This window comes from Mirounga leonina, unplaced genomic scaffold, assembly GCF_011800145.1.
Source record: "Mirounga leonina isolate KUSES-001 unplaced genomic scaffold, KU_Mleo_1.0 Mir_366, whole genome shotgun sequence".
Lineage (NCBI taxonomy): Eukaryota > Metazoa > Chordata > Mammalia > Carnivora > Phocidae > Mirounga > Mirounga leonina.
Window position 1 is genome coordinate 1,020,378 of NW_023270709.1, and position 22,705 is coordinate 1,043,082.

The following is a 22,705-nucleotide window of genomic DNA, read 5'->3' on the forward strand; positions in this document are numbered from 1 at the left end:
CTCAAGCAGCGCGGAAAATGTCTCCACAGGGCACGAGGCGGAGCCGGTACGTGCTGACGTCAAGGGCACGCAATACCTTAGAGGCCGGGAAAGGGCGGGGCCAGCAGGGGGACCTGCTGCTGGGAGAGCCGCGGCCGGAGCGGGGGCCATGGCGAAGCTGCTGAGCTGCGTCCTAGGCCCCCGGCTCTACAAAATCTACCGGGAAAGGGACTCGGAAAGGGCCCCGTCCGGCGTCCCTGAGACTCCAACTTCAGTCACTACCCCCCCTTCCAGCTCCTGGGTGAGTCGAGTTCTCCCCTGGTCAAAAACATGGTACGGCCCAAACCCCTCTGCGGCCTTTGCTCCCCAGAAGCGCCCATCATTGGAAATCGGGGGAGCCTGCTTGTCAAGCCAGTTGTCTGCAAAGTGCTCTTGGTGCTTCCTGGGTTAAAGTCACGCCTGCGGACCGGCTGCCTCCTTTATCGCTGTTTGCCATCGCTTTCTCATTCTGACTACCACTCCTTGCTTTTTCCTCTTGCGGCCCCCCACCCTGTCTTTCGTGGTTCGTGCTGGTCCCATTTGACTCTAAGTCCTGGAAGAGACCCTGCGCGGATTCGAGAGCTGGATGATTTTGCCGTCTGACTCTCGATTTCTTCTGACTCGGTGCCTTCCCCGGTTCTGTTTTCTCTTCCTTCTACCCTGGCCTTGAATTTCAAGATGACTTCGACATATGTATCCGCTGCCCCCCACCCAACCGCCCACCCTACGTTGGAGACCCCAGGGTCATCGCATCCGTGAAAGCTGGGGGTGGTGGTAGGCTGTGTCCGTACATGTTCTCTGCCCTTTCATTGGTAGTCTCAAATTGTGTTTAGTTTATTTATTTTTTTTTAAAGATTTTATTTATTTATTTGAGAGAGAGAATGAGAGAGAGAGAGCACGAGAGGGAAGAGAGCAGAGGGAGAAGCAGACCCCCTGTTGAGCAGGGAGCCCGATGCGAGACTCGATCCCGGGACTCCAGGATCATGACCTGAGCCGAAGGCAGTCGCTTAACCAACTGAGCCACCCAGGCGCCCTCAAATTGTGTTTATTGCCCTCCAGAACTTCCCGCCCTCAGCCACATTCTCCTTAATCACCCTACTGTTATTTCTGATCTTCTTTCCCTCTTAAAGTTGTCATGGTGTCTCTCCTTTCTTCCATAACTCCTCTCCCCATATGCACATGCCCACAACCCGTTTGAAACTGGGCTGTGGAAAAGGAGCACAAAATGTCCAGTGAGGCTTTCACTTTTGCTTGCAAGTCCAGGCCCCTATGTTCTCATGGTCTGGGGTAGGAAATCAGGTTTGGAGTGGGGGTTGGGAAGAGGGGCTTCTTTGGGAGCCAGGGATGTCCCAGGAGGGATTGCTTTGGAGGCTAGAACCAGAGGACACACATCAGGGCTCTCAAAAGGGAAGGGGAAGGACTTGTCAATGGACACGGTCCTTGATGCGGCCATCTGTTTTGGCAGGATACGTACTACCAACCCCGTGCCCTGGAGAAGCATGCTGACAGCATTCTGGCACTGGTATGTCTGCCCTGGCGTCTGGGACTACTGCATCTTTTCCGACCCAGTTGCCCTCCTGAACTTTCTCCTCCCCAGCCTGGTAGAAGGCAGTGCCCCTGGGGGTGGGGGATGCTCTGGGCTCTACAGCCCTCTCCAAGGCACACATGGACATGCTCTCAAGCACACATACTTGGTACTCCCCTTTGGTGTGTTTGCTTTCTCTGGGGCAGCCTGAGCCCTAACGAAAATGTGTTTACTCTTGGGACCACCTGCAGGTGCTGAGTCCTGTGGTCCCCAGTGACCTGTCCTCCCTGGCAACTAACCTCTTTGGCTGCAAAGACAGCTGTTTTCTCTGGCAGGGTTCCTATGGTGACATTTGTGCATCTCTTGGGGACCAGGCCAGGTGCTGTCCTGAGCAGGGCTGATGGAAAAGGCTTGATTACCTTGAGCAGAAAAAGAAACTGGCCTTTAAACGTGATGAAATTATGTCCGGAGATAAGAGGAAGAAAACAGAACCTGTACCTAATTTCCCCAGCCTCTGTTATGCTCTGATACATTGCCTTTCAACAAATATTAAGGACCTACTGTGTTATGCACAGAATAGGTACTTGATATGACCTCCTGTCCACTTTGCTCAGAGCCTAGGCCTGGAAATGGCAGACCTATGTGTGTGTATTGATTGCTTGTCCCTGTCTCTCTGCTGCAGGCTTCAGTCTTCTGGTCCATCTCTTATTACTCCTCTCCCTTCGCCGCCTTCTACTTATACAGGAAAGGTCAGTGTGTTTTCAAAGGTGATGGGCAGGTTGTTGGCAGATGAGCTGACCCCCCTAAAGAGGAAAGGGGACCTGTGAGGATGGCTTGGCTTCCCTCTTCCATCAGGCATCTTCTTCCTCCAAGGGCATGGCTGTCCCAAAGAGAGGGTATGGGGCGGAGGTTGAGGCTGACCTGGGAAGAGATGCCGAGGGGCAGCGGGGAAAACTTCTCACATAATGCCTCTCCCCTCCCAGGTTACTTGAGCTTGTCCAAAGTGGTGCCGTTTTCTCACTATGCTGGGACGTTGCTACTACTCTTGGCAGGCGTGGCCTGTCTCCGAGGTAGGTCCAGAGGGAGCCTGGTTTGGATCTATCCTTCACTGGGTAAATATTTATTAAGTAGCTTTTGCAAATATAATTTTCTGCTGGGCCCTGAGGGGGAATAATTGGGAATGGTGAAGATATGATCTTTTCCTTAAAGGGCTTGGTTGTAAGAATGAAAAATTAATTGGCAGAAAACTTTGCTGTTATCTGGAAAAGATGCATATACCCTACAGTAATTCCGCACACGTCCATATATATATGTTTGTAATAATCTGAAACTGGAAACAAGTCCATGGCCACAAATTGTAGGATGGTTAAATACACTAGATTGTCTAGTTCTACAACAGAACACAACACAGCAATGCAAGTGAACAAATGTAAGCTACACTCAGCAATGCAGATGAGTCTTAAAATTGTAATGTTGAATGCAAGAAGCAGACAGATAAGGTATGCAGTATATTTCCACTTATGTAAAGTTCAAAAGGGATGCATATATAAGTAGCAAAACACAGGCATGGTTATCTTGAAAGTCAGGAGAGTGATTACCTGGGAGAGGGAGGGAACAGGATGGGGAGGACTCCTGGGGGGATGTGACTGTGTTCTCTTCCTTGACTCAGGTGATGGTCACATGAATGTTTGCTTTGCATTTTTTTAAACTGTGTGTTGTATGTATGTATGTCATATCTGACAATTTAAAAGTGAAGAGACTGTCCAAATCGTTGCCCCTTGGCAGGTGCACATGACAAAAACTGGGCGAGGGGATGCTTGGAGAGGGAGTGGCGGGTCAGCAGCTGGATGGCTGCACTTGGGCCCAGGCAGGGGTGAGGACCTTCTGCCTGCAGTGTTCTGCCTTCTGATCTCCACTGGCCTGGGCTCCCTCCTCAGAGAGGCCTTCCCTGACGTCCTGATCTAAAAGTAGCTCCCACTCCTCGGTTTTGTCCTACTTTTAAATTTTATTTATTTTTAATTTGGGCACAAAAATTAAATACAGAAAAGCCCAGAGAACAAAATATCATAATAATTATATTTTTTAAGATTTTATTTATTTATTTGACACAGAGAGAGAGAGAGAAAGCAAGCATAAGCAGGGGGTAGGGGCAGAGGGAGAGGGAGAAGCAGGCTCCCCGCCGAGCAGGGAGCCGGACACGGGGCTCGTCGATCCCAGGACCCTGGGATCATGACCTGAGCCGAAGGCAGACGCTTAACCGACTGAGCCACCCAGGCGCCCCATTATCATAAAGAACTGAAAGGCTTATGTTTGTGATACTGCTTCAAATACCTTTTGTCGATAAAAGACTGAAGCCTTGCATTCAGAGTTGGCATTCCCATTGGAATCTTCCCCAGTTCTGTGTTCCTCTTTTGCCAGAAGTAGCCATTGCCATTTGTCGGGGTTTCTTTCCTGGTCCACATTTTTATGCTTTTATGCAAGATAGGCCTCATTTTATCAAATCTAAGCTGTTATGACTTGTAAGATGCATTCCAATTTCAGTTTTCAAATGTGAAAGAAAAATAGGCATTTTAGAATCTATGAAATATGGTAACTAAAAACAATATATAGCCCTTCTTTTGTTCATTTTACATTTTTGTCACAAATGGCATCACGCTGTACAAATCATTCTGCACCTTGCTTTGTTCCTCAGTATTGTCTGGGGTCTCTACCGCTGATGATAATAGCATTCTAGTTCATTCTGGTTTTATTTTCTTGATAGCACTTTCCCCTCTCTGAAATGTTCTTGTTTACTTGCTTACCGTCTTTCTCCAGCCCCACCCTGCCCCCAACCGAAGCCCCAGCTCTCGGGGCTGGAATCTGTGTGTCTCATTTCCAATGCCTCCCATATCAGTGGTGCCTGGCCCGTGACACCTGCCAGATCAGTGGAAGCAGAGAAGTCAGGGCTTGAGACTCCTTGGCAGTGAAGGGAGAGCAGATGTGATCGCCAAAGGGCCAGGTGAAGAGAGGAAAGAGCTTAGCGTTGAGGATGGCTCTTGTTTCAGAGAGGGAAGTGGAAGGGAGGCTGGGAGGAGCAGTCTGGGAGTCGGATGGTGGAAAAGATGGACCCAGGAAGCGGAGGAGGAAGGAGTCTCGAGGGACAGGAAGAGTGCTGAGAGGCACAGTTGGAAGAGAGCGGGGATGGAGGAAGGGGCTGCGGATTCAGTGAGGAAGTGATTATGGGGCAAGAGCAGGAGCCAGAAAGCCAGATGGCAGGGAGTTAGATTGTACAGAGAAAAGAGGGAAAGCAAGCAGCTCCGTGCTCACCGGGGTGACTAGGAAGATTGCATGACACTGTGGTAAGACTGGGAAAGTGAACATTCTGGAGGGTGGAGGGTTGGTAGCCTATCAAGAAACAAACTGAAGAAGCTGGGTAGGAGGAGAACACTGAAGCCAGTTGCTAGATACGGAGGAAGGGGGTCAGCTCGACTCTCCTGTTTCCCCAAACCCTGGGCCATCTGTTCCTTTTCCTCCCACTTCTCTTTCCAGGGCCTTCTCCTTGCCCATCTCCAACCCTCTTCCTGAAACTTACTCAGCTTGCTCGTCCCACTTTTCCTAACACTGTTTCCTGTCCTCTCTCTACCAGGCATCGGCCGCTGGACCAACCCCCAGTACCGGCAGTTCATCACCATCTTGGAGGCAACGCACAGGAACCAGTCTGCCGAAAACAAGGTGAGAGGTGCCAGATGGGTGCCCTGGCAGCAGCTTCCTCAGCTGCCTCCCCGGAGCACCGGGCACCAGCTTCTGCCTGGGGGAGGAGGTGGGTTTTGCCACAGACCATACTGGGTTTTCGCTTGCCCATTGCTATATCCCTTCCCCACTGTGCAAGTGAACTGTCCACCCAAGGAATCTTCCTTCCTACCACTCCTAATGGGATGTTCCACGGTGTTTCTTCGAAGGTGGTCTTCTATCAGAGCAGCTCAGTTGTGTAGATGGTGTTTATTTTGGCCATGTGCATCAAACACCATGCTAGTTTTGTTCAGGGATGGGATAAGATGGACAGGTATGTCCACTCTTGTGCCCGGAAGCACAGCGTGACGCCAAGAGGGAGAAAAGCCAGGGCACAGTGTCCTTGGAGTTGTGCCAGCCCAGCTGGTGCTGGAGTGTGATTATCTTTCAGAAGGGGCTTTGGGGCCCTATAAAGCTCTTTCCTGTTACAAAGGGGCTCCTGGGATCAAACAGCTGTGACCACCATCATCCTGCTCCACACCTCCATTTACCGAGCTATGTAATGATGGTCCAGCACGCCGCTGTCTGAGCCATTTTGCACACACCCTTCCCAGTCCTCACAACAACCACATGAGGTGGTATTATTATACCTCTGAGGAAACAGATACAAAGAGGTTAAGTGACAAGCAGAGTCACAGAGCAAAGGAAGTGGCTGGGTCTGGGTTTGCGTCCAGGTCTGAGCAAAGCCTGTCTGAAATTTGCTTTTCTTCATTTTGTTTTGTTTTGCCATTTACATTTTTGTAGAGTGTTTCTATTGTTCCCTCTTAGTCAAGTTATTTTTGAAAATGCCAAAAAATTTCTGTGACGGAAAATAAAAAACAGCTCTCAAAATAGAGTGCTGGGCGCTCCAGGGCTGAGGGAGGGAGGACAGCAGAATAGAAGACGCAGCTCCCGCCACCCTCAAAAAGCGTGTGGGCAGACTCAGTGGGGCGACTGGCGGCGGAGATGGTCTGGCATCTGGTGGCATCACCAGCCCCTGGCTGCAGAAGGTGAGGGAAGGAAGGCTGTGAGGACGGAAGAGTCAGAGAGGGCTTCATTCAAGAGGTGGTCCCAATGCAAAGGAACCACTGTAGGCATGACTTCCCTCCTTCCCTCTCACCCAGCCTCCAGGACAGCATCAGGGAAAGGCCCCGGGGGGGGGGGGGCGGGTAACCAGCCAACAGACCCCCCACTTCCGCAGAAGCACCAGCACCTCCAGCCACCCATTCTGGGAGTGGGTCAGTCTTACATTTTGGAAAAGCAAAGACTGTTAAGTTCCCTTCTGGAAGCAGCCAGGCCAGTCTTGAGAGCGGATAGGGCATCCTCTCTTGCCTGATTTTTCAGGCCATGACAGAGCTTACCCTCTGTGAACTGAGGGGGGGAGGGAGGGGTGTTGACTCGTCTCCCCATGATGTGTGGGGGCCAGCCCTGTGGATGGTGAGGGTGACGAGGGTGGGTAGGTAGGCCTGCCTTCTTAGTCCCCCTTTGCCTCCCCTCCTCTTTCTCCGCCTGCCCACCACAGCGGCAGCTCGCCAACTACAACTTTGACTTTAAGAGCTGGCCAGTCGACTTCCACTGGGAAGAGCCCAGCAGCCGGTGAGGTCCCAGTTCTTTCACTCCCTCCCTGCTCTGTCCTGTCCCTCACCTCCAGCCTCACCTTGGGCCCCAGGGCCTGCTCTCCAGTGCCATCTCCTCATTCCTAGACCCCCCTGTCCTCTGAGCCTCAGATGTCCAGCTTGCTGCTCCTAACTCCATCCTTCCCTGCATCTTTCCATCCTCAGGAAGGAGTCTCGAGGGGGCCCTTCCCGCCAAGGTGTGGCCCTGCTTCGCTCAGAGCCCCTGCACCGGGGGACAGCAGACACCCTCCTCAACTGGGTCAAGAAGCTGCCTTGTCAGATAACCAGGTGGGAAGCAACAGGGAGAGAGGCCCGCTGGGGTGGAGGGGATATGGAGCGAGGACTCCAGGACTGGGTGCTCCATTGTAAGATAGCTGTCCTTTATTGGGCCTCGTGCTGTAGACTTGATATTGTTTGTGATAGTTTCTAATCTAGATTTGTATGTGAAGAAAAGAGGTTCAGAGAGGTCCAGTCTCACAGATGGTGAAGGAAGGATTGGGATATTAACACGATTCTAACTGACACAAAAGCTTTTTCATTTTGTTATTTCTTAAGTTTATTTATTTGAGTAACTCTACACCCAACATGGGCCTTGAACTCACGACCCCGAGAGCAAGAGTCACATGTTCTACCAACTGAGCCAGCCAGGCACCCCACAAAAGCTCTTTTAATGAGGCTGGAGGGAAGAATGAGGTTGGGAGTGTGGTGGAGACACATAGCCTTAGCCAGAGTAGCTGTGTCCCTGTCCTGGGCCCTCAGCGCCTAGGCTATTCTACCTTAAGCGAGCTACAATTTCTGCATCCGTGAATAACCCACCTCATAGGAGTGGTGAGATTAAGTAGGGTAGCGTATTCACAAGGGCTTCCGCCTTGCCTGGGTGCCTGAGAGCACATGGCAAAGCCCAAGTAAATCATAGTTGTGGACACTGATGATGTCCAGAGTAACAGCAGTAAGCATCCGTATCTTACTGTGGCACAGATGCTGTGGGAATTCTCTGGTGCTGGGGGCTGGGAGGCAGGTTCCGGGGTACCAACGAAAGGGGAGGGCTTAGTGATCAGTGTGGACAGTGTGCTGATTGGTCAGAGGGGCAAGCCAAATTTGCGGTTTGGAGGGGATGCTGGACGGAGTGGTACAGTGTTTTTCTGGGGACAAATCCTATTTCAGGATTAACTGGAAATGGTTAATTGTCGTTTTCAGGAACAGCACCTACCTATCTGTCGAGATTAGCACATTGGTTCAGTAAATATTTAAGCCCCTACTCTGTGTCAGGCCGTGGCCACCTGCTACATGGCAGATACAGGGCATATTGCAGTGAATAGAACAGTCAGGTCTCTGCCCCTGTGGAGTCTGCAGTCTGGTGTCTTTCAAACTATGGATTTTGGAGTGACTGAATGGCTCAGTCAGTTGGGCAAACAACTCTTTGATTTTAGCTCAGGTCATGATCTCAGGGTTGTGGGATTGGCCCTGCGTCTAGCGCATCCTCACTGGGGAGTCTACTTCCCTCTTCCCTCCGTCCCTCCCCCTGCTTATGCACATACACACACACACTCTCTCTCTCTTTCTCAAATAAATAAATAAATCTTAAAACAAAAACCAAACTATGGATCTTGACCTATTTGTGAATCTTAAAATCAACTGAGTGAATTACAGCTGTCATTTTTTAAAAAGTATTATTTACTTGGGGACTTTTAAGAAGCTGCATTTTTAAAGTTTATTTATTTGAGAGAGAGAGAGCGTGCATGCGCGCACGGGTACATGCAGGGGTGGGGTGGGGTGGGGTGGGGTGGGGTGGAGGAGGGGCAAAGGGAGAGAGAATCTTAACCAGACTCTGTGCTGAGCCCGGAGCCACACGCATGGCATGATGTCACGACCCTGAGATCATGAGCTGAGCCAAAACCAAGAGTTGGACGCTTAACCGACTGAGCCACCCAGGTGCCCCTAAGTTGTATTTATACATTAACAGAATCATAGTTAATAATAACTTTGCTTTTACTTGTCATATACAGAAAACATTATCTCCTAAAATTTTCAGTATATGTACAGATGTGTGTACTGGGCCGCAATATAAAATGTGCCCCTTATAAAGGTTGTAGTAAAAAAAAAAAAGTTTGAAAAATACCAGCTGGGTATATAGAATATTTCATTAAGTCCTTCGAAAGGAAAACAAACCTGTAAAGGTCAAGAAAACAAAGCTGAAGTTCAGGAGTGAAGCAGGCCCCAGCGTCTCTGGGTGCTAGGGCTGGGGTGGTCCCTGGGCCCTCCTGAGGTCAAGGGTCGGTTAACCCCCGTGTTCCCCGCAGCTACTTGGTGGCGCACACTCTGGGGCGCCGGATGCTGTACCCTGGCTCAGTGTACCTGCTCCAGAAGGCCCTCATGCCTGTGCTGCTGCAAGGCCAGGCCCGGCTGGTGGAAGAGGTGAGGCGCCCCCGCACCCTCCCCGCCCCGATGCTCCTTCTCCCCCCGCCAGGGATGTGACCTCCCACCCCTCACATCTCCCTCACTCAGTGTAACGGGCGCCGGGCAAAGCTGCTGGCCTGTGATGGCAACGAGATTGACACCATGTTTGTAGACCGGCGGGGGACAGCAGAGCCCCAGGGACAGAAGCTGGTGAGAAGGGGCAGGGAGCCCAGAGGCAGTTGGGGGCCAGTGGAGGCTCTGGGGATCTCAAGGTCTCCAGCAGCCCCAAGGATAATGCCGTCTCCCAGCCCCACCCTCAAGACCTCTTGGTGTCAGAAAACCCTGCCATAGCAAAATGGAAGAAGTAGGAGTTGACATTCAAGGACCAGAAGGTAATCTTGTAATAGTCACCACTTAGGCATTATTTGTCACATAGAAGGCATGTATTTCATTCTCACCACAACCCTATAGAATAGGAACTAATTTTTTATGTCAGCCCATTTTACAGAGGACGAAACTAAAGACCCGGGATAATTCTCCCAGATCACACAGTGAGAGAGCTGGGGTTTGAACCCGGGCAGCCTGGCCTCCCAAGCGGCCCGCCTCCGTGAAGCAGCCCTGGAAGGAGCCCTCAGCCAGCAGTCTAGGGAGCTGGCTTAGGGTCCTGGCTACCCAACTGCTGTGAGAGTCCATGCAAGCCCCACCGTCTCTGGGCTTCGGCATGGGGCACCATGTAATCGGAGTTCATCTGATTCTAAGTCTGGAGCCTAGAGATGGAAAGCGATTGGCATACCCCACAAAAGAAACAGTTGTGAGAAAAAATAGACCCAAAAACTAGAAAAGAAAAAAAGGATCCATAACCCCATTTCTGAGAACTAGCCCCCTGCTGGTCTTCCGAGGAGAAGTGGACCCTGTGCTGGGTGGTTGAGCAGTTCCTCTTCCTCTGTGTGCTCAGTTTGCTAAGCATTTGCGTCCACTGTGCTTCTCTTCTTATGCACCTTGTGGGTTGAGAAATTTTCATTCCCCTTGAAGAGAACAGGTCCTTTCCTCTTCCCTACAAAGCTCCCACGTCCTACCACATGGGGCATTTTTTGTCCCAACTTGGCTCCTTCCCAGCCTTCCTTCCTGCCTCCCTCCTTAGGTGATCTGCTGTGAGGGGAACGCGGGCTTCTATGAGGTGGGCTGCATTTCTACACCTCTGGAAGGTAGGCCCGACGCTCAGCTCTCTCGTCCCTGCCCTTTGGAATGGAACGGCCCCACCTTCCCACACTGATAGAACTTCCCTGGCCCGATCACCTTGTCTGAATGAGGTTTAAAACTCTCACATCTGGGGGAAAGTGTACTCCCCATTTGCTTTGCTAACCAGACATCCCTCCCCTTGGGTTGTGTCCCTAACAGGATGGCCTTCATTCTGTCGCCACCACGCGATTACTGAACCTCTGATGTCATCTCCCCATTCTGGGAAGGCTCGGCGTTATTTGCCTCTGAGTTTGGGGGTGTTTAGAGCTCCAGGGTTCTGTTGCTCTTTCCCCTAGGGCTGGAGGGGGCCCCGGGGTGGGGTGGGAGGATGTGCACCATGAGGTCCTAACCCCTCCCCCTCCTCTGTTGCAGCCGGATATTCAGTTCTGGGCTGGAACCATCCAGGCTTTGCTGGAAGCACGGTGAGACCCTCTCTGAAATCCCTTTCTTTTCCTGAATTGTGGTCTGTCTCCCCCTGATCAGCCACTGGAGTTAGGGAAAGGGGTGTATATTTTCTGGAGGGGGGCTCCCACTCACCTGTCACCTAGGTGCCGGAGCAGGAAGTCAGACCCCTCCTCTCGCAGTGGGGAGGGGCAGGCAGGCTGGTTTTTGGAGAGTGCAGCCCCTCCCACCACACTTTTCTTCTGCACCCTCCCTGTCTGCTGCAAGAAGAGTCCATGCTCAGAGCAGGCAAGTGACCCAGGTGGCCTTTGGTGCTGACTCACTCCTGCCTTTGTCCTTCCTCCTGCAGGGGGTGCCATTTCCTCAGAATGAGGCCAATGCCATGGATGTGGTGGTCCAGTTTGCCATCCACCGCCTGGGCTTCCAGCCCCAGGACATCATCATCTATGCCTGGTCCATTGGCGGCTTCACTGGTACCAGCCTACCTCCTGCCCCCCTCCTCCCAATTTGTGCCACCCCTACCCCACCCCAAGGAGAGGTAGGGAAGTGCACTGGGGGCCTGGCAGTGGGGTCGAGGCTTAAGGGAAGAGAGGATGGAAGTGGGATATCTGCGTGGGTCTGGAAGATGGTATTCTATTTCTATACATTCCCATTTCCTTCCACTCTTATGCCCATTATTTTCTTTAAAAGATTTTATGTATTTATTTGAGCGAGAGAGCCGGGGGGAGGGGCAGAGGCAGAGGGAGAGAGAGAATCCCAAGCAGACTCCCCAGCGATTGCAGAGCCTGACACGGGGCTCAATCTCACCACCCCGAGATCATGATCCAAGCCAAAACCAAGAGTTGGATGCCTAACCGACTGAGCCACCCAGATGCCTCTCTTTTGCCCATTATTAAAAGAAGCAGACCAGGGTCCTGGGCAGGGGGGGATCAGGAAGTGAATCTTTCCTCTGCACATAGTCTTTGATGCACTTTGATGTTCTCTCTCCATCCTTTCCTGATAGTGCCCTGGCCAAGTGACGTGAGGGGTTAGGGGACACCTGGGGCTAACCTAGTAGGGAGGATGGCGCCAGCCTGTAGGGTCAATGGGACAAGGGTGGGGTGGTGGGCAGGAGCCCCTTGGTCCTCACCCTTCTTCCCTGTCCTGGTACCAGCCACGTGGGCAGCCATGTCCTACCCAGACATTAGTGCCGTGATCCTGGATGCCTCCTTTGATGACCTGGTGCCCTTGGCCTTGAAGGTCATGCCAGATAGCTGGAGTGAGTGCAGCTCCCAGGCCTGCCCTTCCAGGGAAGGGGTGGGCTGGAACTGGGAGCTTAATTCTAACTGGAGATGGATCCTTTTGCTGTGGATGGGGAGTGGGTCACCCCATTGTTGAGAAGCAGGAGGACTCCCCTGTCTGGGGCCTCAGTTTTCTCTTTCTGTGAACAGTGGGGACCTTTGTTTTGGGCAAGGGCTTTGTCTTTGTCATCGCTTCACTTTTATCCCACTCCAGGGGGCCTGGTGACCAGGACCGTGAGGCAGCATCTCAATCTGAACAACGCAGAACAGCTGTGCAGGTGAGGGCAGGCCAGCACGCAGCATGTAGCACCCTCCCCCACCTCCCCCTGGGCAGGCTCTGCTGGGTATTCTGGCAGATCTCCCAGTAAGGCCAGACTTCGGGCAGCGCCCATTCTTCAACATTTCCTCACCTCTGGGTGATGGGCTAGCCCATGGGGCCCTATGCAGCAGGGGGTGAGAAGGCAGCTCGTGGGGGGTGGGTAGCCAATTGTCACCATCTCCCTCTGAGCACTCCCTCTCCACAACGCTGTCCTCTGAAGGTACCAGGGCCCTGTGCTGCTGATCCGCAGAACCAAGGATGAGATCATCACTACCACGTGAGTGCCTGGGAGCCTCTGCCCCCCTGGATCCCAGACGGAGCTAGGAAGTTGCCCCTCCCGCCTCTGCCCGCCAGAAACCTGGGTATCCAGACCCTTCCTCCCCAACCTAAGTCCCTCCAGTGTTCATTCTTCCCACCCCCAGGGTTCCCGAGGACATCATGTCCAACCGAGGCAATGACCTCCTGCTGAAGCTCCTGCAGTATCGGTGAGGGGGGGTGGGGGTTGTACATGTGTGTGCTGACACCGCACAGCAGGGAGGGAGGGAGGAGGGTTTAGGGGTGAGGAGCAAAGGGAGTTGGGTCCTGACCTCCCATCCCGGTGCTCCCTCTGTAGGTATCCCCGTGTGATGGCAGAGGAGGGTCTTCGAGTGGTGAGGCAGTGGCTGGAGGCCTCCTCACAGCTGGAGGAAGGTGCAAGGGGATGCCGTGAGGCCTTTGGGTGGGGGCGTGGCAAGGCCAGGTCACTGACGGGCGCTCCTCTCTCTCCCTGAGCAGCCTCGATCTACAGCCGTTGGGAGGTGGAGGAGGACTGGTGCCTATCTGTCCTCCGCTCCTACCAGGCAGAACACGGGCCTGACTTTCCCTGGAGTGTGGGTAAGGAGGTCCTGGGGCAGGAGAGGGTGTTGGGAAGAGTCCAGGAGGGGGATGAGTACCCGGATGTATGGCCCCTGTGTGAGCGCCTCTTCTCTGTAGGGGAGGACATGGATGCAGACGGAAGGCAGCAGCTGGCCTTGTTTCTGGTGAGCTAAGGGGTGGCAAGCAGGAAGGGGGTGCCGGGACGGCCAGGGGGCACGTGTGGGGCTTGGGGACAGCATCGGAAGTGGCAGCTTGTAGAGCGTGGGTGGTGGTTTCAGGGGCCATGAGATGTTTGGTGGTTGCTGCTCACCGCAGTGCTCTGCACCCCACCTGTCCTGTCCTCTTTGTTCAGGCTCAGAAGTATCTGCACAACTTTGAGGCCACACACTGCACCCCGCTCCCAGCCCAGAACTTCCAGATGCCCTGGCACCTCTAGCGACCACAGTGGGACTCGTTCTGAAAGAGTGGGACAGGAGGAGACAGGAGGAAGGATCCTCTTATTTGTGATTCTCTGTGTTCATGTTGCTGTTTATAGTTTGTGGGAAGTGGGGGGACTGTCCCCCTTCTCACTGCCCTCTTGCACGTTTCCCCTCATCCATCTGGCAGTACCTAACCTTTCCCAACACGCAGCCTGCATTCGATGGATTATTCCTAATAACTAATAAAAAGGTATTTTTTCTACAGTCGGGCTAATTGTTTGACTTCCCAAATGTCCAGGAGCCTGGGGCTGGTAGTGGGGACAGCTGAAGCCTCAAGGGGCTGGGATTTGGGGAACCCAACCCCAGCCAGCCAATTTAACCCTCCCCATCCCTGCTGTTCCCCCAGGCCTTCAGACCCCAACTTGAACTGTCCTCATGCAGTGGGTCCCCACGCCTCCCTATTCACTGGTCTGTCTAGTAGTATCACCACGTACAACCTCCCCTGCCCACGCTTTGTTGCCTACAAAGTGTTTTTCTAGTACCTGATTGCCCCTACTCAGGAATCTTCTACGGATTTCCAGATTCAACCTGCATGGCTTCACCATCAGTACCCCCAGTGTTCCTTGCTCAGCTCTTGCTGTTCCCATGGGGAGTAAGGAACAGCCCACATCTCACGTCTTAAGCAGCGAACCCTGCACACCTCCTCACCGTGTCATCAAGTCTTTTGTTGCAATTCAAAAACAGGGCCTTCCAGGGCCTGAGGCCTGGGCGCCAAGGGCTTATGTTCTCCCACAGCCACATTTCACCGTTCTGGACAGCTATTAGAATAAAATCCTTAGGTTGAAGCTGAGGAAATTGGTTTCCTCTAAGTTCTGTCCTATTTCCAATCCTTGGAATTCATGGAACGGAATCAGTCCTTCTCCCACCCATCAGTATGTTCCCTGGCCACCTCCTTCTTTGGGAACCTCTTTTCTAGATGAAACTCCCCCAGATTTACCCCCCTTGGCCACTGTTGTGAACAAGCTTAACATGGGCAAGCAATAATGCGCTGATGTCCTAGATGGCCTCTGGCTAATTTCAGTGTCTCCTGAACCCCACGGCATGAAGCTCCTTCTGCATTCTCTGGGGCAGGAGCATACTGAGTCTCCACTGGAAGGGTGATCTCTGATATGACACCTGGTACTTGGGGTTAAAAGAGAGGAGGTGGCCACAGCTCCAGAATGTTCCACTTTTAGCAAATACTGGAGAGTTGATGTTGGCACTCTGCTCCTCTGTCCCGTCCCAGGGGGCAAACAGGGTGGGAAGTGTGGAGCATGAAGCTGTAGGACCAGTTGCCCGGTTCTGAACTTCACCCTCCCTGATCCACCAAGACAGTTAGTTAATCTCCTGGAAAACAAGTCTGTTCAGCTAAGTTAACCTCCTTGAATGCAAATAGGGGGCACCTAGCCCCACCCCCCACACCCTGGAGACAAGGGACTCCCCCTTCCTGGCCATGGCCACTAGGGACTCTATTGACCTACCTCTGCCACCACTTCCCCTGCCCCCTTCTTCCTGCACATACTATAAAGAACAGTGGATGTCATGAGGAGCCCTTGGATATTTAGTGGATGGGGAGGGGGAGGTTTAACATTTGAATTCTGGACCCCCCACACCCACCCAGGGGCCTCAGTCTACATCCTTAGATCACTCCCCACCGGATAAAGCTCACATCAGCTGTTTGCTGAACAACCCCCACCTGGGGTGGGACCAGCTCCCTGTCCACTCCTCCTCACCCTATATAGCAGGGTTCCAACAGTCTCAGGAGAACATCTGAGATGCAGATCCCACATCTGCTGGGGCTCTGGACCTTGCTTTAATGGGCACCAGGTAAGGCCCGGACGGCCAGGCGTCCCCGAGGAGCTGGGCACACTGGGAGAGAGGATGGAGGCTGGGACAAAGAAGAATTAGCACCTGAGCAGGAAACCTGGGAAGGAGAGGTGGGCCCTGGGCTGGACCGTCCCTCATCCTTCCCTATCTTAGAGGCTGCCAGAGTCGGCTCTGGGCTCCGCGTTTGGGCTGAGGATTTGCTCCACTTCCCCAGGAGGGGCAGGTGTCTCCTTCTCGGCTGTCACAAGCGGGTGAGGGCCAGGTACCTATCCACTCATTCATCCAGCCACTCAACAAGCCATCCCAACACCCTGAGGAACCAAATCATTCATTTTTTTCATTCATTTATATTCGGGCTAAAGATGGCTTCTCGAGTTCCTCTCTCAGACTGCCTGGTCTAGCCGGTCGGCTAACAGAACTTGGCTCTCGCCCAGTCCAATCATCTATGGCCCCGCCCCTTGTCGGCCCCGCCCCGTTCCCCTGAAGGTGGCATTCGGCCCTCAGGCCCCACCTCCTTTGTTTCGTCACTCGGGGGCTTACTCCCAGGCGTCCCTTGTCCCGGGGGAGCGGCACTCAGCCCAGATACCGCCCTCCGCAGGTGTCACCATGGCGACCACAGCAGCGCCCCGCCTCTTCACCCCGGGAAAGCCTCCTTGGAGCCCGTCACCGTGGCAACGAACTCACGAGGCTCTGCCCGCGCACTGGCCGCGCCGGGTCGCTTAGACTGGGGAGTAACAAAACGAAACAGGGGCAGCATTGATGGCCGTGAGGCCACGCCCCTGCCGAAGAACACCTCTCCCAGCCCCACCCAGCCCAGCGCCGAAATACCACTCGTGTCTTCCCTCCCGCAGCGCGCGCGGCTATGGGCTCTAACTCCACAGCGAGTCTTCCCGGACCTCTCAGGGTCACTCCTTCAGGGAGCCCAGCCTCAGCTACCCATAGCTCCCTAGTGCTTGGACTTAGTTGCGGTTATATTCGAGAGAGGGGTTCCGAGGACGCTGTGAAATTCCCTTCTAACTCCCTTTTGCCCCCTTCGCTTCAAGAGGAGCCCCCGCTCTCTGATTCTCTGTCGTTCATTCAACAGACATTTCGGCTGGTGCCGGGCGGCCCTCCCACCAACTTCATTACTCTGACTTTTCAATAATACATTTTTCTTATTTCATTCATCCCAACGCTGTTGGGAGCGCAGTGGCGTGTATTCCTTTCGTGTTTCTTCTTTCCCGTGCGTCTTCCTTGGCGCGAGTCTCCGTCCCTTTCTTCCCATCTTCCCCATCAGCACCCGAGGCCGTATGATTCTTGGATGGTCCGGGACTGTAAGCAGGGAGCCCTCCTGCAGCGCCGCACCCCAAACCTCCAGACCGAAAATTGGAGCAGGTGATTCGCTCCTTTACGCCCAGCTCTTCCCACAGCCCACCCACACTTAAAGTGAAAACCCTGAGGGGCGCCTGGGTAGCTCGGTTGGTTAAGCGTCTGTCTTCGACTTGGGTCTTGATCTCGGGGTCCCGGGATCAAGTCCCGCATGGGGATCCTTGCTCATTGGGGAGCCTGCTGCTCCCACTGCTTGTACTGTCTCTCTGACAAATGGATAAATAAAATCCTTAGAAAAAATAAAATAAAATGAAAACCCGGAGTCCCTCAGAGAATGACCTGGAGAGGGGCATGCAAAGAGTCCGCCGGGCGTAGGAGCCGGGCAGGCCACGCCCCCCACCCCTGGCAGAGGTGGTGGGCGGGGCGCCCGGGACGCCCACGGCCGCTTATTGGTTGCTGCGTAGCCTCCTACCTGGGAGGGTTGGTGGCGCCGCAGCGCCGCCTTCCGGGTAAACCTCGTAGTGCTCTGGGTGTCCGTTAGGGGTGGATGTCTGGGTCCGACGCGGGCATGGCTTTCCCAAGTTTTCTTCCCAGACGCTCCCCGCCGAGAACTGAGCTCGGCCTGGGGGCCGCCCCCGCATCCTCCTGGGAGCCCTGAGGTGCAGTCGAGCTCGGAGAGCGAGCGCACGGCGCCGGAGCCTGTGGGCGCCGGAGATCAGAGCCACTGACCTGCAGCTGAGCTTAGGCGGAGCGGGGGAAGGGGGGCATAAGGAAAGGTGCTGGCCAGCCGGAAACCCCACAGAGGCCACTGGACTGAATAGGTCACTGGGGACCCAGGTGTCCTCAATTTGGGATTTCTCACCGTTCCACGTTTTCCCCATCTTGGAAAGTGGTACCACCAATCATCTCCTTGTGCAAGCCTATCCCCCCACCTTCCTTCTTTCCATATTCAGTCTAACTCCAAATCTGTCCAATTAAATAAGTGTCCGATTCCTTCATGTCGGCTCCTGCCTCTCTTCTGCTAGACCAGGCCGCCATCTTGTGACTGGACTCAGGAATAGCTTCCCAACTGGTTTCCCGGCCTCTGCAGTCTTTTACAAACAGAAATCTGATCTTGTTGCTCCCTTGGTCAGTGCCTTCGACTTCTCAGGCGCTCCCAGGAAGCACTTGTCTTCTCCCCCCACCACCACTCCCCATTATTCCTTGTTGTCTCCCCCACTAGACTGCTCTGTGAGGGCAGGGATTTTGTGCAATGTTGTATCCCCAACACCTGATAGCATGAATAAACTTATGTAGATTAAATATGAAAGAAAGTTTCCCTCTCATTCCCCTCTTGCCAGGGCTCTGTCCCCAAGGCAGGATATTAGGCCTTAGAGTGGTCATGGCTGAGGACACTCTGTCTCTCTGGCTATCCTGGCACTGATTTCCACCCCGAATGGGTGTTACCTTCCTCTTGGCCAATTTCTCTTCCACCGATATAAGCTCCAACTGGAGGCTGGTGGGCAGTCATGCATTTTATGGCAGGCCCTGCAGGTAGCCGGAGTATGGGGGCCCTGGGCCTCCACAGCAACCCCCAAGCCCTATACATGGTCCTTTTAATAGCGCTGGTCATGATGAGCTTGGTGTTTGGTAAGTGGCTCTAAGGGGTCGGAAGGGTCTCCTGGTCTGCTGGGTAGAGAAACCCACAGACACCAGGTGTCTGGGTACATCTGCCCAGGATACTCAGGTAAACCCAGGCAGGAGGAAAGATGGGATGGATGGGCTTGATGGGATAATGCCTAGGGACTGGGAATGGACTAATGTTCACTCTGAGGGAGATTTCTAGTTATCACCCCAGGGCCGTCTCAACAGCAGTGAGATGAAGATACTGAAGGGACCCCATTCAAATCGGGGCAGTGCAGAATAGGGAGGGTTCCGGGAACGTGCTAAATGACAGAACCAGCACCTACAGAGTAGAACAAGCCTCAATCCAGCCTGATAATCTCACTTGACTGCAAAACGCCACCTGTGTAGAAGCAGGATTCAAAGTGTTTGTTCAGTATCTGCCTCACACTAAGTGCGCCGCTGGGTCTGGGGACTCATTAACATGTGGTCTGGGCCTGGGACCAGAGGAAGAGGGAAGTGTATATACTCGTAGTTGGGGAGGGCTTTGGTGACAGAGTTTAATATTAGAGTCTTTCCAGTGAAAAGACCACCAAAGAATGTGGTTGGTGGGCTGCTTGAGGTCTGTCTACAAAGTGCAGACTCTTCCTATCCTGTCATAATGCAGTCTTGTTTTCACTTCTTGAACATTACAGATTAAGAAAGCATATTCAAAAGCGAGTCCACAGGGGTGAGGGACTGTAAAACCAAGTCCCAGAGGAAGAACTGTCCTCACTGAACTGCCCAAAGCTGGAATGAGCTGCCCCTGCCTCACCTTTGAACTTAGAAGCTTGCAGAGTGCTGGGCACATGTTAGCACCTCAAATACATGTTGAATGAGTGAATGAATTCCTTAATGAGTTCCTTATTTCAGGAGGTGTAAGAGCAGAGAATGGAGATTTTAACAAGGCCTCTGGTAGAGGATTAAGCCAGATGGTTTTCTTTTCTTTTTCTTTCTTTCTTTCTTTCTTTCTTTCTTTCTTTCTTTCTTTCTTTCTTTCTTTCTTTCTTTCTTTCTTTCTTTTCTTTCTTTCTTTCTTTGAGACAGAGAGAATGAGAGAGAGCGAGTACATGAGAGGGGGGAGGGTCAGAGGGAGAAGCAGACTCCCCACCCAGCAGGGAGCCCGATGCGGGACTCGATCCCGGGACTCCAGGATCATGACCTGAGCCGAAGGCAGTCGCTTAACCGACTGAGCCACCCAGGCACCCAAGCCAGATGGTTTTCAAGAATTGGCGATCTTACGGTTTTCTGAGATGGGGAAGTAGGGAGAGGGTTGACCAGCCAGGAAATTAGGTGGGTTTGGAATCAGTGTTTGTCTGTGTTCTAGGTAATTTTGATCCTGAACCCCCTCATCCAGTTCAGCTCCCCAAATACCTGCGCTGCTATCGATGCCTCTTGGAGACCAAGGAGTTGGGATGCCTTCTGGGATCAGACATCTGCCTCGCCCCGCCTGGCAGCAGCTGCATGACTCTCCTCATAAAGAACAGTAAGCTGCTTATCTTTGGCTCAGCCCATCCCCAAAATGTGTGTCTCGGCTGTACCCCATGTCGGGTTCCTGCTCCCATCCTGGTCTCTCTTTCCTTACCTTCAGAGCCATTCTCTGTCTCCGCTTCCACGCTTCTGTTCCCTCAGCCTGCAGCTGACTGGCTCCGGCCTTCCTTACAGCACCCAGCCTTGTGGGGGACCCTTGTGATCACCAGCTCCCCCAGCCTGTCCTCAGGCTGCCTTCTCCCTGCCTGTCAGCCACAGTTCCTGCAGACATCTCTGGCTCGTCCACTGCTTCTTCCTGGTCTCCTTCCCCGGGTCTTGCCTTATTCTCCTTGACCCTTAAGCGTTCATGTCCACCAAAGTTTGGGCCTTAGCTGTCTTCTTGCTTTACTCTTCCCAGAGGATTTGCTCTGCTTCCTCCTGAATTTGAATGTTAGGCCAAACTGTCATGTCAAATGGCGCTCTGGAGAGCAACACTTCATTTTTCAATTTGCTGAAAATTTACTACATTTCCCTGTTCCTCATGCCTGCTCTTCCACACAATGCCTCACACTTTTCTTTTTCTTCTCCTCTTTCTTTCTCTCTCTCCCTCCCTTCCTCTTTCTTCTTTTTCTTTCAGCTGGGTGCCCCTCCCTTACCCTTTTTAAAACACAAAACATGTATTGTGTGCTAGCACTATTCTAAGCACTTAAAACCCTCTGAGATAGGTATTGTTATTACTACCCCCCCCATTTTGCAGATGAGGAAACAGAGGCACAGAAAGGTTAATACCTTGCCCAAGTCTCCTAGAAGCTGAGTCATAGTTTGTGTGCTCTTAAACAACTACAATACTCTTAAAACACTACAGAGATGGTGCTCTTAACCACTACATGAAATTACCTTCGAATTCAAATTCAAGTCTTTTTATTACACTTCTTAAACATAGATATGGTCCAATGTCAGAGTATTCAAGCATATCAAAGAGAAGCCTCTCCCAACTTCTCCTTATAGGGTCCCGGCCGAAGTGCTGGTCCCCCCTCCCCAGCAAGACCAAACTCAGCCCCCTCCAACCATCACTGTATTTTGAGTGGCTCTTTCCCACTAACCTTCCACAGAATTCATAGCTGGTGACTCCCTGGCATTCCCTGCCCCTGCCCAGTTCCAGAAATCTGCCTTTTGGGGGACCAGGGAAGAGTGTGGGGGCAGTGATGCTAAGTCCATATGGAGTGACGGGATGGAGGGGCTTGGGGCTGTGCCTGGGACCTGGGATCTCTGTATCACTGGTTGCTGCCATCCTTCCCCAGACAGTGGTTCTGACATCATGGTGAGTGACTGCCGCCGCAAGGAACAGATGAGTGATTGTTCATATACCCGCTCTTCTCCAGTGTTTGGCTTCTGGATATTTTCTCGATGCTGCTTCCGGGAGTTCTGCAATAACCCCCAGAACAGAGTCTTCTATATTCCTTAGAATTTCTGCAGAGACTTTTAAGAATAAAATCCTGCCAGTCGCCTTTCATCTTCCTGATTTCCAGCTGGCTGGCACAGCCAGAACAACTTCCAGTTCTTTCTACCAGCCCTCCCAGCCTCCCTCAAGTTACTGGACCCCAGCCCTATCTGCCTCTTGTTTGACACCCCTCGACACCCCTTTTCCCACTCTATCCCTCCCCCAGGCTCCCTCTCCAGAAGTCTCTGAGTTTTGCCTTAAAGTCCTCACAGTCTGACAGCTTTTCTCCTCTCTTCTCCCACCTCTTGGCTGCTCCTTAGCCCAGCTTTGCCCCTTCTCCCACCATGGGCCTCTCTCCCCTCAAGTCCCCAGGTCTTATTCCCGAATACATTGGTGTGCAAACTATATGGCTTGTCTGTGTCTTCTAGTGGTGGTGGAGGCCGAGCTCCTGCCTGACTGCGCTGCTGTGGGGGCAGGTAAGGGGCTCCTAGCTCTGCTGAGCTCTGCTCCTGCCCCAACTCCATGTCTTGGATTCAGCTCTAGGCACAAAAAAATGAAGAGGAACCAAAGCGCTCCTGCAGGGAAGGCTGGAAGGGCAAGGGGCATCCTTGGCAGTGGGGTCAAATCCAGGACTGTGTGAGAACTGGAGGGGAGGTCCACAGTGGGGAGAGGTGCTGGTGGAAGCGGAGCTGAGAGGCCCAGGCCCAGGCCCGGGGCCGGGGGGTGGGGGGTGGTGTGTGTGGCGGGAGCGGGGCGGGCAGGACGCTTTATGGAAGAGCCGCTAGGTCTCGTGGAGCCCTGGCCTGACCCCAGGCTCAGCTTCCCTTTTCAAGGATGGTGTGGGAAGTTACTGCAGAATTTTGGGCCTTGCGTTCCTCAGCCTCTGAGACCGTCCTCCACTTTTACTTGCTACAGCTGTATAAACCTAGACTTTTACACTGAAGTCAGAGGTGATGGAGAAAAGTGGGCCCAGAGGGGGGGCACCCTGAAAGTTTGGACCTATTTTTGTACCTCCAACTGCTCCCTGACCTACAAATTAATATCGGTGCTTCCTGCCAGAGCACAGGCCATTAAAGGGGCCATGGAACTCAGTTAACATATGTGCAAAATGTGTAAGTGAAAATATATGCTGTATGATGCCATTTGTTATCAAGCACAGACA

The 22,705-nt window shown here is 53.0% G+C and overlaps 2 protein-coding genes across 3 annotated transcripts; both read left to right on the forward strand.

Annotated features, from left to right (window-relative positions):
* Positions 1–77: 77 nt before the first annotated feature.
* ABHD16A (abhydrolase domain containing 16A, phospholipase) lies at positions 78–14,081 on the forward strand. 2 transcript variants are annotated; one of them, XM_035030575.1, is made up of 21 exons: positions 82–280; positions 1,484–1,540; positions 2,226–2,292; positions 2,527–2,613; positions 5,169–5,254; positions 6,813–6,886; positions 7,072–7,194; positions 9,207–9,321; positions 9,412–9,513; positions 10,445–10,508; positions 10,702–10,764; positions 10,915–10,964; positions 11,294–11,417; positions 12,098–12,202; positions 12,439–12,502; positions 12,764–12,820; positions 12,966–13,028; positions 13,157–13,233; positions 13,318–13,416; positions 13,516–13,562; positions 13,751–14,081. In XM_035030575.1, the coding sequence occupies exons 1-21, from the start codon at positions 149–151 to the stop codon at positions 13,832–13,834; spliced, it is 1,740 nt and encodes a 579-aa protein (XP_034886466.1). In that variant the 5' UTR covers positions 82–148; the 3' UTR covers positions 13,835–14,081. The 2 variants fall into 2 exon arrangements, with proteins under 2 accessions (XP_034886467.1, XP_034886466.1); XM_035030576.1 differs by lacking the exon at positions 10,702–10,764 and having other exon boundaries at positions 78–280.
* Positions 14,082–18,499: 4,418 nt separating this feature from the next.
* On the forward strand, positions 18,500–21,567 carry LY6G5C (lymphocyte antigen 6 family member G5C). The gene is made up of 3 exons (XM_035030584.1): positions 18,500–18,620; positions 19,960–20,118; positions 21,404–21,567. Exons 1-3 carry the CDS (start codon positions 18,500–18,502, stop codon positions 21,565–21,567), a joined length of 444 nt encoding a protein of 147 aa, XP_034886475.1.
* Positions 21,568–22,705: the final 1,138 nt, after the last annotated feature.